We start from the raw sequence: 12,324 nt of genomic DNA, 5'->3' as shown, positions 1-12,324 counted from the left end.
AACGTCAAATCATAAAAATCATACTTTCTCACCTAGTCGTATGTAACCATGGAGATACTTTTGGGTTTAATTGTAGAGGTTTTGAGATATTGACACTGCAGCCACACAAGAACAATGGAGGTGAATGAACTTTCATTTGTGGCTCTCAAGGCATTGAAGAATGACATGAGTGATGAGTGACTCAATATACCTTCCTTCACACTTGGATTGTTTAAAGGGGATACATCATGCTTACTGTGATATTCTGTCATTTATATACTGTTATAATGTCAGATGTCTATGTTAAAGATTGTCAAAGAAGTGAATGTATATTAAAGTGCTCCATGACAGTCAGAAGGCAGGGCTTCAGCCTGCTCTGAACGCTCATTTGCAAAGTTGTGATGATGTCAGATTGTTTGTGCACGCCCATAAACGGCCGTCTGTCCATTTATTGTTCACGGTTTTTGAACCGTAAATCATGCAAAGATATTCCAGAATTAAAATATAGACCTGAAAATGTGCATGATACATACCATTTAATCATTCAGGTGTGTTTAAGGCTCCTTAATAAGTGAAAGTTCCTGCGGTGGTTCTGATGAAGGCTGGTTTGCTGACACAAACAAGCCAAGAGATAAAAATACTGTGGACAGATTATGGAGGATTGTTATTGTGTTTTCTGGAATACTGTCCTGATTGAAATGTTGCTGTGACTTAGCAGAGCACTAAGCTCACTTGGGGAAAGAGAAAGTGTTTCGCATCTCACTGGAAACCAAATATATGTGCTAATCGAGTCCCAACAAAAGAATTTAAGAAACTCATTTATCTAACTAATACATCAGCAATTTATTCAGCCCATTGGTTGAAAATACAACCTTCCAAAATGATCAAAACATGAGGGGATTTTTTTTGGGGGGGGGGGTTTCTCGATTGCCACCTTTTTCCTGAATTTGTTTTTGGGACAAAAGAATGGTAACTATGTTTGTTTACCTTTGTTGTAAATGTAAACAGCTAACTGACTGGAACCAACTGGAAAATGCGTATTTAATCATATTTTGGCAAATATATGAGTATGTGAGACACAGTGAGGATACAGATGGATGCTGCTGGAGAACATTTTGATACGTTTTTACAAATCTTTCCTCTGTGAAACTGAATTGCTGTCGTAACTTTTGTGAATTGAAGTTGAACATCTGTAAGATTACTTTTCTGAGCCACTTTTCAAACCCACAGGCAGAAAGTATTTGATAGTCAAACAGGTTTCTTTTTTTTAAAGCAAAAATATATTTGTGACATATATATATTTGGAATTGACATATAGTAAATCTATATATCTATGGCCAAAATATAACAAGGTGTTTTTCTTATCATTGCACCTTCAAATAAGTTATTTTGCATGGTATAAAACAGGTTTTGTTACCATTTATACCCTTTATCTGAACTTGTACAACACATTTTCTGTCTGTTTTCCTTTGTCTTGCACCAGAATGGTTTAATTACGCAGTTCTTGTTGCCATATCAACCTATTGTGTAGTACTGTAGGACATGTTTCCTCTCTGTACTGTATCAGCCCATTGTCTTCATGCTTGGATCTAATCCCTCGCGGTGGAGCGGCTGTTGGGCTTACAGACTGTCTGTCTGTCGGAGAGCAGGCGGAGGGAGGTTCCCCTGTACGCTGAGATAATAGCAGAGCAGTGGAGTGAAGTGGTTTATGCACACACACACATGCACACATGCACACAGCCTCTCAAGCTCTGCATGTGGCAATTATCTCTCCTCTCAGCAGCTTGTGGCATCTCCCTCCTCCACCTCTCCTTCTCTACTCTACCCTAATCTCTTGACTTTTCTTCCTCTCCTTCTTTCCTCCTCTTACAACTCAACCTGTATCTCCGCATCTTTCCCTAAGCCGTCTATAGCTCTCCTCTCATCTCTTTCCTCCCGTCCTCTTTGCTCCTTCTCCCTCCGACTCAAGATAGTGGCAGAACGCGACCCCCATACACAATAACATCGCCCGGTCCCTCCTCCCTACCCCTAAAACACCACTGTCTTTTTTTAAATTCAGTGACTGCAACACGCAGATATGTGCAACCCAACACCTGAGTGAGCAGACACTTTGAACAGAAAGTGTCAAAATCAGACAGTCTGAAATGCAAGACTGTATAAAAATAAGTCAACTGTGGCCTGGAGTTTTATTTGTCATGAACTTTGTAAACTATTGCAACCATAAGTTTAATTTAGGTGGGTAACACATGTCCTAATTTCGACTTAATGAAACAATAATTAACATCAAGACATACAGACAAAATCTTTGCATACAACCAGACAACAAACGTTAGAATAATTTTTGTTTAATAGTACTAGTAGCAAAGATGGAAAGAAGTAATTAAACTATCTGACGTTTTAAAGAAAGTCAGCGAGCGTGTTTTTTACTGCTTCATTTGCTGCTTCAGTAAGTAACCAGAATGAAACAATAAACATTTTATTCATATTGTAACCTTAACCAAATAACATAAACTGAGCTTTTAAATCAGTACCTGAAGAAGATGCTATTGTAAAAACAGGAACTGGTAAATGAAATTGTTTTTTTATTAAATGTGGGAAGAGGAAGTATAAACACTTTAACTGTTATATATGTAATAATAGCCCCTCTTAGCAATCCTGTTCACACTAAATTCAGGTTAGCATCACACTCCTTGCTCCTCTTAAGATTCTAAACATGTTAAATGTGCTCATAATCACAACAAAATTAGACATAATTAAATCTGCATCACAACCGTGCAAGAGCTGCAGAGTGCAGCCAACGGTCGTATTTCCAGATTTCCTCCAGCCTGCGGGCTATAGGGAATCCGAGCCAACATCTTCGGGTCAAAAAGCTGGCTTCTCTAATCTTTAGGTTATCGTTGCCCCACTGGGAAAATAACAGACCCGGAGCCTCCTCTCTAAACCTGCTGTGCTTTCTCTACTTGAGCTTTCCTTTAGAGCGGTAATCTGCCAGCTTCTCTTGTTTTCGTGTCTTTACAGTGTATATTCGGTCTTGAGGGCTTATTGCTGAGGTGTTTCTGCACTTCATTACCTAGAGATCACCTGTCAATCAAAAAGTGTCTTTTCCTCGGATTTTGTGGTGGCAGAGTTTCTCTAGATTGTCTGCTCAGCCACGTTCACTATCACTGCTCACGTAGGCTTCACACTTCGCTTGTTCACTTGTTTTTTAATCGCTATGTAGCTATGAGTTCTGGCAGCACTTCCAGCTCAGTAATAATGTTAATGTAAACAAAGGTAACAGCCATGTAATAACTGAGAGTATTCTGCTGGTTAATATTAGGTCATAATGTTTATGATATGATAATAATAGTGAAATATGCAACACATATTGATAATTAAAGGTTACATGGATACAAACAAAGTAAATAGAAAGATGTACACAGGAGCAGAGAGTAGAGGAGGATCTGCAGGAAAACAACCGAGCTCCTGGAGTGAAAGAACACAATCAGTCTGCCGATGGAAAACGTTCCTCCACTCTGTCTTTGCACTGATCATGTACGATTTCCACTGTGCATACAGCATCATCATGTTTCTGTACTGTCTCATGGTCACATCTAAGGTTTGGTTTTGGACCTTAAATCGTTTTAATGTGTCGACTAACGACTATCACTCGCTCAGATCTGTTTGCTTATTCTTTAGTCAGACATGCCCTTGTTAGATTATTAGGTGCTTTACAACCTCAGTTACAGCTCTTTTATGGCTGCTATTTGTTAAGATAAAATGAAGCATTGATGCAGTTGAAACCCAACCTTGAGCATGACATGTCATTCTAACTATATTTATTTACAGGAAACATTGTTTGACTTCAAGGTAAATGCTTGACCACCACGCTCTCATTCTTAACTGCCCACTGTCTAACTGACGGCTCGCTTTCCTTCACTTTTGTTGCTCTTTCTCCAAATTTCTGTCACACCACCTTAAAATTCCACCAAATGCTTCCTCTTGGAAACGGAGCGACAGTGTAGGAAGCACCTCAGTGAGTGTGCAACAGAAGAGGAGAAGGTGTTTCTAAGAATACAAAACCTCGGTGGCTTCAGTCGAGGATTTCAGTGCATTATTTTTTCCCTTCCATCCTATAACAGAGTACAGGGTGCTATCATTTCCCCTGCCAAGGGCTCCTCCTGAGATCTACAGCTATACGGTAACCGAGTTAACAGATAATCACATAACACCAACCCCCCCCCCCCACCACACACACACACCCACACATACACACAAGACACACACCCTTCATCGCTGTCCTATACGAGATAAATGAGCACTATCAGCCCCCTACCTCCCTGCTAACAGATTAAGCGTATCCCTGGTTTCCCCCCCCCTCCTACACACACTTCTCACTTTCTCACACGCACACACACACACACACACACTCCTCAGCCGCCTAACGTCAGCTCGACAGCGAAACTGTCCGGAAACACAGCAGATGATGCAGGCGATCGACAACGACACACACTTACGCATGTTAGCGTACACATATGGACGTGTAGAAACACTCGCGCACACACACACAGTGTTGGAAGCAGCAGATAAGCTATGATTCAGTCAGACATCATACATCCCATCATCTGTGTGATACATCTTCAAAACGTCGTACACAACCACACACACACACACACACACACACAGAGTGATGCACATGCCAGTTATGCTAACAGATTTTAGCTTCCTACGTTGAGTCGTGGAGCCGTAACCTGCTGTGCTGCTCACCACCACCAGCTGCTACTGCAGCAGCCATCCAGGACTTAGTCATGTTCACCGTAACTGCCAGAACAAACAGGCACCCAATTAATGCCCACATGTAGTTTCCTATTAGAGCGCTGGGTCATCATAAGCTGCCTGGTTACCTTTAATCACACAGTGAACAACAACTGAAAGCTTTTTCCGTCCTTCTGCATCTCTAGAAAATATAAAAACAAACAAACTCTCTTTGTAGATTTAAATTGCTAGTTTACACATTGTCGGATGCATTCAGATCATCACAACCAACATTAAAACAAAAGTAGAGATTCAAAGAGGCTTCTGATTTTTGGTTTGAATTGGTATTTTAGAGAAAAGAAAACACTTATAGCACCTAGAGCTCTAGGAAATGTGGTAAATTGACCTCTTTAAAGGATAAGCATGGGATTATTCTTTATTTTTCACTGTCGATATGATAAACCCAAACAAAAAAATGTGTAATTCTGTCTCTCAATACTTTCCAACTTCCCTGTCTGATGCACTGGTTCCTACTGAAGATGTAAATATGTAAAAATGTCGCAAATATATGATGCATTTGTTGGGGACTATTTTCAGACTGTTTTCATACACACTTGGTCTAATATCACAGCAGGATGGTGTTTGTGGGATTGACTCAGAATACACTGCAGTGTGTGTGTTCATGGTAATGAAGGAACATGACACCCAGTGCAACAGTGTGACTCACTGATGTTTTTAATAGTTTTTGGACAACAACGGCACACAGGAATATAAGACATATGATACACAAACAATACTTGTTAGTGAATCAATTCATCTTTGGATTGGGAAAAATATGGAGAAACCTTGTATTATTACTTGTATGTGAAGTTGATTTGGGTTCCATCATGACAAACTTGAGTTGTGTGGACAAACTTTGCTCAACTTCACCAAACTTGATTTGAAATTCTGCTCATAAACGCCGGGTTTCTAAACATATCAAATATGTCAGGTTGAATTTGAGGGGAAATCGATGCACCGCACATCTAGAAAATTTCCATCTGATGTAAAAACTAAAAGCTCAGGAGAGACTCAGCAGCCAGACATTTCTCTGCTCTCTGTTTAAGAGCAGCTGAGATTGACACTAAAATGAGAATAACTCTGGTCCATCCAGCCTGGTCAGGTTAGATTAACCGCTAACTTCGAGGCTAACCGCCTTCACTTTAATCAGCAGGTGGCTAGCAAGACATGAGAACTTGGTTTGGGTCTTGAGGAGTTGTAGCATTTATTCACTGACAAATAGCCTAAACTGTATACACACTGCACTGCTACATTCACAGCTATACTGCTAACTTCATACTGTCTGCTCTGGCTTTTGGATTGAATTTCAAATGTTTCGGGTTGTCATCTGTCCATCTTTTGTGCGGATTACATTAATAAATTACTCATTTTGGCTTTTTACTTTTATTGCAGATAAATAAACAGATTTTGTTTCTTTTAGGAGGGGTGGGGGGTCCGGTTGGAGGGGCCCCTGCACCTCCAAGGCAACAGTAGGAGGAAACACTGATGAACATTCCTCTGAAAACATGTGTAAACCTGTTAAATCATTCATCACACCAAGACAGGAAATATTCTGATGTAATCCACTGAAAAACTGCTCTTTGCTGAAGTTCACACAGTATTTTTGACAGATCATCACCATCACTAAATAAAAGTCACAATATTAAAAATGTAAGAAGAGATCAAAATCTTTAGAGAGAGAGAGCGGCGGTGGTCGAGCGAGCAAGAGAGTGAGCAGAGCTGGAGAGAACAAAGCCGTGAATCAGATAAATAAAACGTTATTTTCTGTTTGTTTCACGGTGGTTAGGTTCTAAAGCACAAATAAACACACCCACACCCCTGCTCCACCCTGCAGGAAGGTGCCGCAGGAAGTGTGAATGCAGAGCTTCATCCTCTCTGCTCTGCGTGCGTGTGTCTCAGCAGACACATAGACCTGCTGCTCTATATACATCCGTGACACAGAGACAGAGAGCAGAGCGGAGCAGAGGAGAGAGACAGAGACAGTGATGTAACCTGGTCCCGACCTCACACCCTGCATGCTGATATTGGCTGGGAGCTACACACTCTACTGCAGACACACAGACCTGCTGCTCTTTATGCATCCATGACACAGATAAATACACCACCACACACTTCTAGTGGGTCATAAGTGATGATTGAGAGGGATTACTGTTGTATGAGTCTATACATTGTTGTTTTTTTTTAAGGAAAATCCTGCGTAGTATACCTTTAAGTGTCTTGATTGTTGACAGCAGCTCAGGAAGAAAGGTGTGTGTGTGTCTACATGATCGCAGCCCGGCTACAACGGACCTCTCTATACTTTCCTCGAGTGCCTGGAAGTTTTTTATCTCCTGAAATGTGTAAGAAGGCGACTGCTGTCAAAGCAGAGAGCTCCTTATCTTCTTGCTGAGCGTCTTTCCAACAGACGAGGAAGGCGCTCCACTAAGAGGATTTCTATTTTGGTGTTTAATTTAATTTCTACGCGGACAGACGGGATTGTAATTTGGCAGTTTTTTTTCTTTTTATGAAAAACGTGTTTGGTTCCATAATCGAAATTTGTTGTAGTACAGATAGGGGATTAATTATGAGCTCAGAGAGCTGCTGCTGTGTTGCTGTAGACTCTACGTGTGTGTGTGTGTGCGTTTGTGTGTGTACATACCTGTAATACTGAGAGTTGATCTGTAGTGAGGTGTGTGTTGTGATGTGTTATGCCTCCAGGCAACAGGAGTTTGTGAGTGTACTGATTAACTGTATTTCTATGTAGTGCAGTCTGGACAGATCCATGCATCACACTGCAGACTGTGTGTGTATAACAAACATATTCCTCCAGAGGTCAGGTTGCACACGCTAGACTGCTGTGTTTCTCAGGCAGTACAGATAAAATACAGATTCACAATGCAGTTTTCATATTTTTTCAAGCCAATCTGGGATCTTACACTCTGATTCACATAAAAGAAATGAGCAAAAAGTGTGTGTGTGTAGTATAACATGGGTTTTTTGGGTGTACAGTACTCTTTTTTCCGTGTATATGTTTGTTGTCTCAGGTTTCTGTTATATGTGTGTGTGTGTGTTTACCTGTAGTGCCGCGTGTCTCTCAGGGCTCTGTTGCTGGGGATGCGTTCGCTCTCTCTCTGGTTGAAGGCATACAGGGTGTACGGGTCGTCACCGGGCTTCCAGCGTCGGGCGTTCAGGTAACTCCTCTCATCGAAACCCTCCAACATGTCCTCCCACTCCGCATCGGAAATCTGTCAACCGATCAGTCGGTGAATGTTATGATTAGTTAATCAGTTAATGCCTACAAAAGGTCTAAAAATAGTGAAAAATAACCATCACAATTTCCCAAAAGTTCCTTAATTTGCTTGTTTTGTCCAACCAACAGTCTGAAACCCAAAGAGATTTAATCTACAATGCACAGTAAGTATAAATAACTGTTGTCTCTCTTACCATGCCTCTATTTTTTTTAACCTGACTGAACGAACCGCACAAGAATCCCAATGTGCATGTACCTTGTGTCTGTGCCAACATCAATAAAGTTTCTTTAGAAATATCTGGTATTTTTGCTTAATTATTCAATGATTTTTTCTCTCCACTGCAGTTGATAGATTAAAAAAAAGCTGTCCAAGTAGATCAGCTAGTACGTTGAGCAACCACAGCAGTCTTGGTCCCAATCCAGGACTTTTATTTGCAGGTAATTACTCATTTTCAAAAAGGGGCAATACACACCGGGGATACATCAAAACACCCACACCCACTGTCTTCTGTGTGAGCTGACGCACATCATCATCATGAGTTCATGCACATCAGTGCTTCAGGACTTGTTTCTCGGCGTTGACGTGTGTGGAATCTGCTGAGATGCAGTTTTATCATATTGTTACATCTTCTCTGTGTGTTTGCTGTCAACCAGTAGGTGATTCTTTTTTGCAAAATTCATATAAAGACAATCATTTTCTGTTTCTTCTTATCTTTTTGTCAATAAATCTGTGAAACGACCTCGCTGTTGTGGGTCCAATTTATCAGTCAGTCGATCAAATCAATCAGTAAACGAGTGTATCCATCAATCGTCGACCTTGACGACATGCAGCAGACAGTTAGCTTGTGTGATGTCTCAGAGCAGTGAGGATGTTTTCTTGGTTTGAAGCGACCAGCGTCAGGTTTTGTTGTCTGACATTTTCTTTGCATCAGTCATCAGACTGGATGACAAGTAAATGTGTGATTTAGTCATAAATGTCACATTGTGAGTCTTGGACTGTAACATGTGATTATCCACTGAAGACGTGTTGAATGTGTGTGTGTGTGTGTGTGTGTTCTGCTGTCCATGACAAGTGGCTTTTTAAAAGCATCTGGAAAGCTTTTGGAGGTCATTTCACTTAAAAGAAGATTCGGAGAGGTTTTAACTTCCTGCTCTTTGATATTTAACAAGATGAATGTTGGACTTCATCCTCTTTGTTCGCTGCTTGTTTTGTGACTAAACGTCGTTTCTCTCAGCAGCTTTTGTTGCACTGATCCGTGCTTCGACGACGGTTTGTGATTTAAAATCCCAATCCTGAATTCAAATTTAAATCCGGTCTGTAAATCTGAGCCAAATTCACACGTACATAACTGAACAGCTGATCCTAATTCAAAATACAGGCCTGTATTCATGATCTAATTTAGAAAGCTTTAGAGAACATTGATGTTGTCCTTGTCAGTCAGTTTGGGAGTGATTGCTGCTGACACTGTGGAGACCAGTCCATTCATTAATCAAAGAATCCATCAATTAATCATTTGATCAGTTTTCCAACACAGTTATCAGTTTGGTTGTGACGCTGCAGTCCAGTCTGATGGTGCAGTCGTGTATAAAACACCAGACACCATAATGCCAGTTACATATACTTCACTTAACCATCGAGTCTTTTTCAAAGTACGAGGCCGTTTTCACACCCGTAGTTTGGTTCATTTGGTTCGGACCGAAGGAAAAAATGCTAGATGACACATTTTAGATGTGGTCTATTTTGTATCTTTCTGATGTATCAGTGGAAAATATTCACACACTCAAGCTTAGAAAATCTCTTCCTTGACAGTTCCCATAATCAGCAGATGGATTCAGCAGCAGTTTAGCTTTTGAATCCACATTAAAATCATCACATACTATCACACAGTTTCTTTCATTCTTAGGCGAGGAGGTGAGTGTTTCTCCAGACTTTCACCTCCCAAATGGAGGTTAGCAAGACCTCCTGAGAGACCATAGCTGACAAGATAACTCCACATTAAACACATCTTATCTGTCATAAATCTGACGTGTGTTCCTTAGTTGACTTAACGTTGGTATACCTCCTCCAGTCAAGTTTAATTCATGTGAATTAAGTTGTCTAATCAGCATGTAAACCAGATGATGTAACTGTACGATATAAGACGACTGAATTAACAGATTATGTAGTATGGGTTGGTTCATCACAGACATGCTCGTGACGTGAAATGCTTTATCCAGACCCGAAACTAAACATATACTTTGACGATGAAGTCAAGGTAACCAAATGTTCACTGTGATGGTTTTATGAGCTCAGAGAGGTTCATTGTCTTTCCATTTTCAATAAATGGGATTTAATATTGCTGTCTGGAAGGTAGGAAATCAACCTTGAAACTTGTGGTTTGCTTTAGAAAACAGGTACCAATTATGTCCAACATGCAATTTGTAGTTAATGAGCTAAAACATGCAAAAGCAGCAGTATGACACTTTAAAATACTCAGAGGCCAAATTCTCAGTCCCAGTCCTTCATGGTTTTATTATGCACAAGTACCAAAAAGATTCTGTTTCCAGCATTGCACTGAAGAAACCTCCACTTCTCCAGAAAATATAATAAAATAAAATAAAATATAAAAATGTTAATGTAGCACATAAATCCTTCTCAGCTCATAACAGCTGGTGGAGAAAAACACAAGGTGGCGACGACTTAAAAAAAAAAAAAAAAAAAAAGCTACAGCTGCACTTTCTGTCTGTGGGAGCTCTCCTGTGAGTGTGTGCTTTAAAAAGAGAGAGAGTGTATATCATTTATGAGACGGTACAGATGCCTGTTTGCATGCAGGAAGGAGTGTGTGTGTGTGTGTGTGTGTGTGTTGTTTGAGAGACCGAGGGAGTAAATGTGTTAGGTGTGTGTGTGTATCATTTATGAGTGTGTGTGTGTGCTTCAAGGGTGTCGTTTGTGAGGCTGAGGAGGAGTGTGTGTTTCTGTAATGCGTAAGAAAAAGAGAGAGGATGCTTCTTTGAGGGCGGGAGATATAAAGAATGCACATTATCATCCTCTCTTCCCCCCCCGCCTGCCCCCCCTCCTCCTCCTCTCTATCATAAACATAACACAGAAGCTTCAGCAAAAACCCTGGAGGCCATATTTCTCCACAACGACCACACACACTGGCACATAGTGGAGATGAATGGACACACACACACACACACACACACACACACGCAGGGTCACAGTGTTGATGTGTGTGTGTGTGTGTTGCAGAACAACATTTACGGTGAAGCGGCAGCCCGGATGGAGGGATGCGGGAAAACGACTGACACTCCCCCTCATCTTCTCCTTCTCTTGTCCTCCTTCTTCTTCTTCTTCTCTCCTCATTATTCAGCCATACGACTTGCTGATGCGACACATTGTCTAAATGGGGCCATTAGAGGGCTGGGAGTCAGACTCTGTGTGTGTGTGTGTGTGTGTGTGTGTTGCTAGTTCTTCCTCTGGTGGCTGTAACAACGAAGCATGAATAACAGGAAGGAGGGAGGGAGAGGAAAAGAATGAGATACAGAACTGAGGAAAAGATGACAGAAAAAGTGACCAAAGCGAAGGAGAGAGAGGATGGAGGAAATATAGATGGAGAGAAGAGGGAAAAGAGAGAGAAAGAGACAGAAACGGGACCGAGAGAAGGAGAGGAAGTAAAGTCGAGAGAGAGGAAAGGACGGAAGGAGATAGGAAGATAGAGGAATGAAGGGAGAAAAAGAGACAATGAATAGGAGAGATGAAGAGGGAGGAATGAAGAGGTGAAGTAAAGGAAACAGAGGAGAGGAGTATAAGACAGGTAAGAAGATGGAGAAGATAATAAAGAGAGATAAGAAACAGAGAAGCGATAAAGTGGACAGAAAGATGGAAGAAGAACAAGAAAGAAAGGAAAAAAGAAAAGGAGGAGAAAAAAGATGTCATACATTTATTGTATAATTATGTTTCTCTGCCACTGCTCAGCATTAATGCAGGCAGTTTATCTGTGAAGCTGTCAGACAAAGGAGAAGAAGAGGAGGAGGAGGAGGAGGAGGAAGGTGGTGGGTAGAAAAGAAAGTTAAAGGAGGGAGGGAAAGAAAGGGATGAAAGAACCAAAGGGAAGAATAGAGAAATAATGAGAGATACTGAAGAGAAAGGAGAGAATAAAAAATGCTGCAGGTAAATGAAAAATGAGTTTGAAAAATTAAAAAGGGAACAAGGGATGAGGAGGACAGGAAAGACGGGGGACGACGGGGAGCGAGGCACAAAGAGGAAATAAGAGGAAAAATGATGAAGAACTAAGCAAAAAAAAAGTAGGAGGAAGAAATAGTGATAAAAGCGTTATTTA

The 12,324-nt window shown here is 40.9% G+C and overlaps 1 protein-coding gene across 3 annotated transcripts in view; it reads right to left on the bottom strand.

The window, feature by feature from the left end:
* The window catches only part of galnt14 (UDP-N-acetyl-alpha-D-galactosamine:polypeptide N-acetylgalactosaminyltransferase 14 (GalNAc-T14)), a 203,702-nt gene that overhangs the window by 155,059 nt on the left and 36,319 nt on the right, over positions 1-12,324 (bottom strand). For all 3 annotated transcript variants that reach the window (XM_067573198.1, XM_067573199.1, XM_067573196.1), the window contains one exon: positions 7,828-7,997. In XM_067573198.1, the coding sequence (XP_067429299.1) occupies positions 7,828-7,997 (170 nt within the window). The remainder of the gene's footprint in view (positions 1-7,827; positions 7,998-12,324) is intronic.

The sequence above is a fragment of the Thunnus thynnus genome, chromosome 18 (assembly GCF_963924715.1).
Source record: "Thunnus thynnus chromosome 18, fThuThy2.1, whole genome shotgun sequence".
NCBI classification, from domain to species: domain Eukaryota; kingdom Metazoa; phylum Chordata; class Actinopteri; order Scombriformes; family Scombridae; genus Thunnus; species Thunnus thynnus.
Note: the sequence above shows the minus strand (reverse complement) of the source record. Positions and strands in the feature narration are given on the sequence as shown.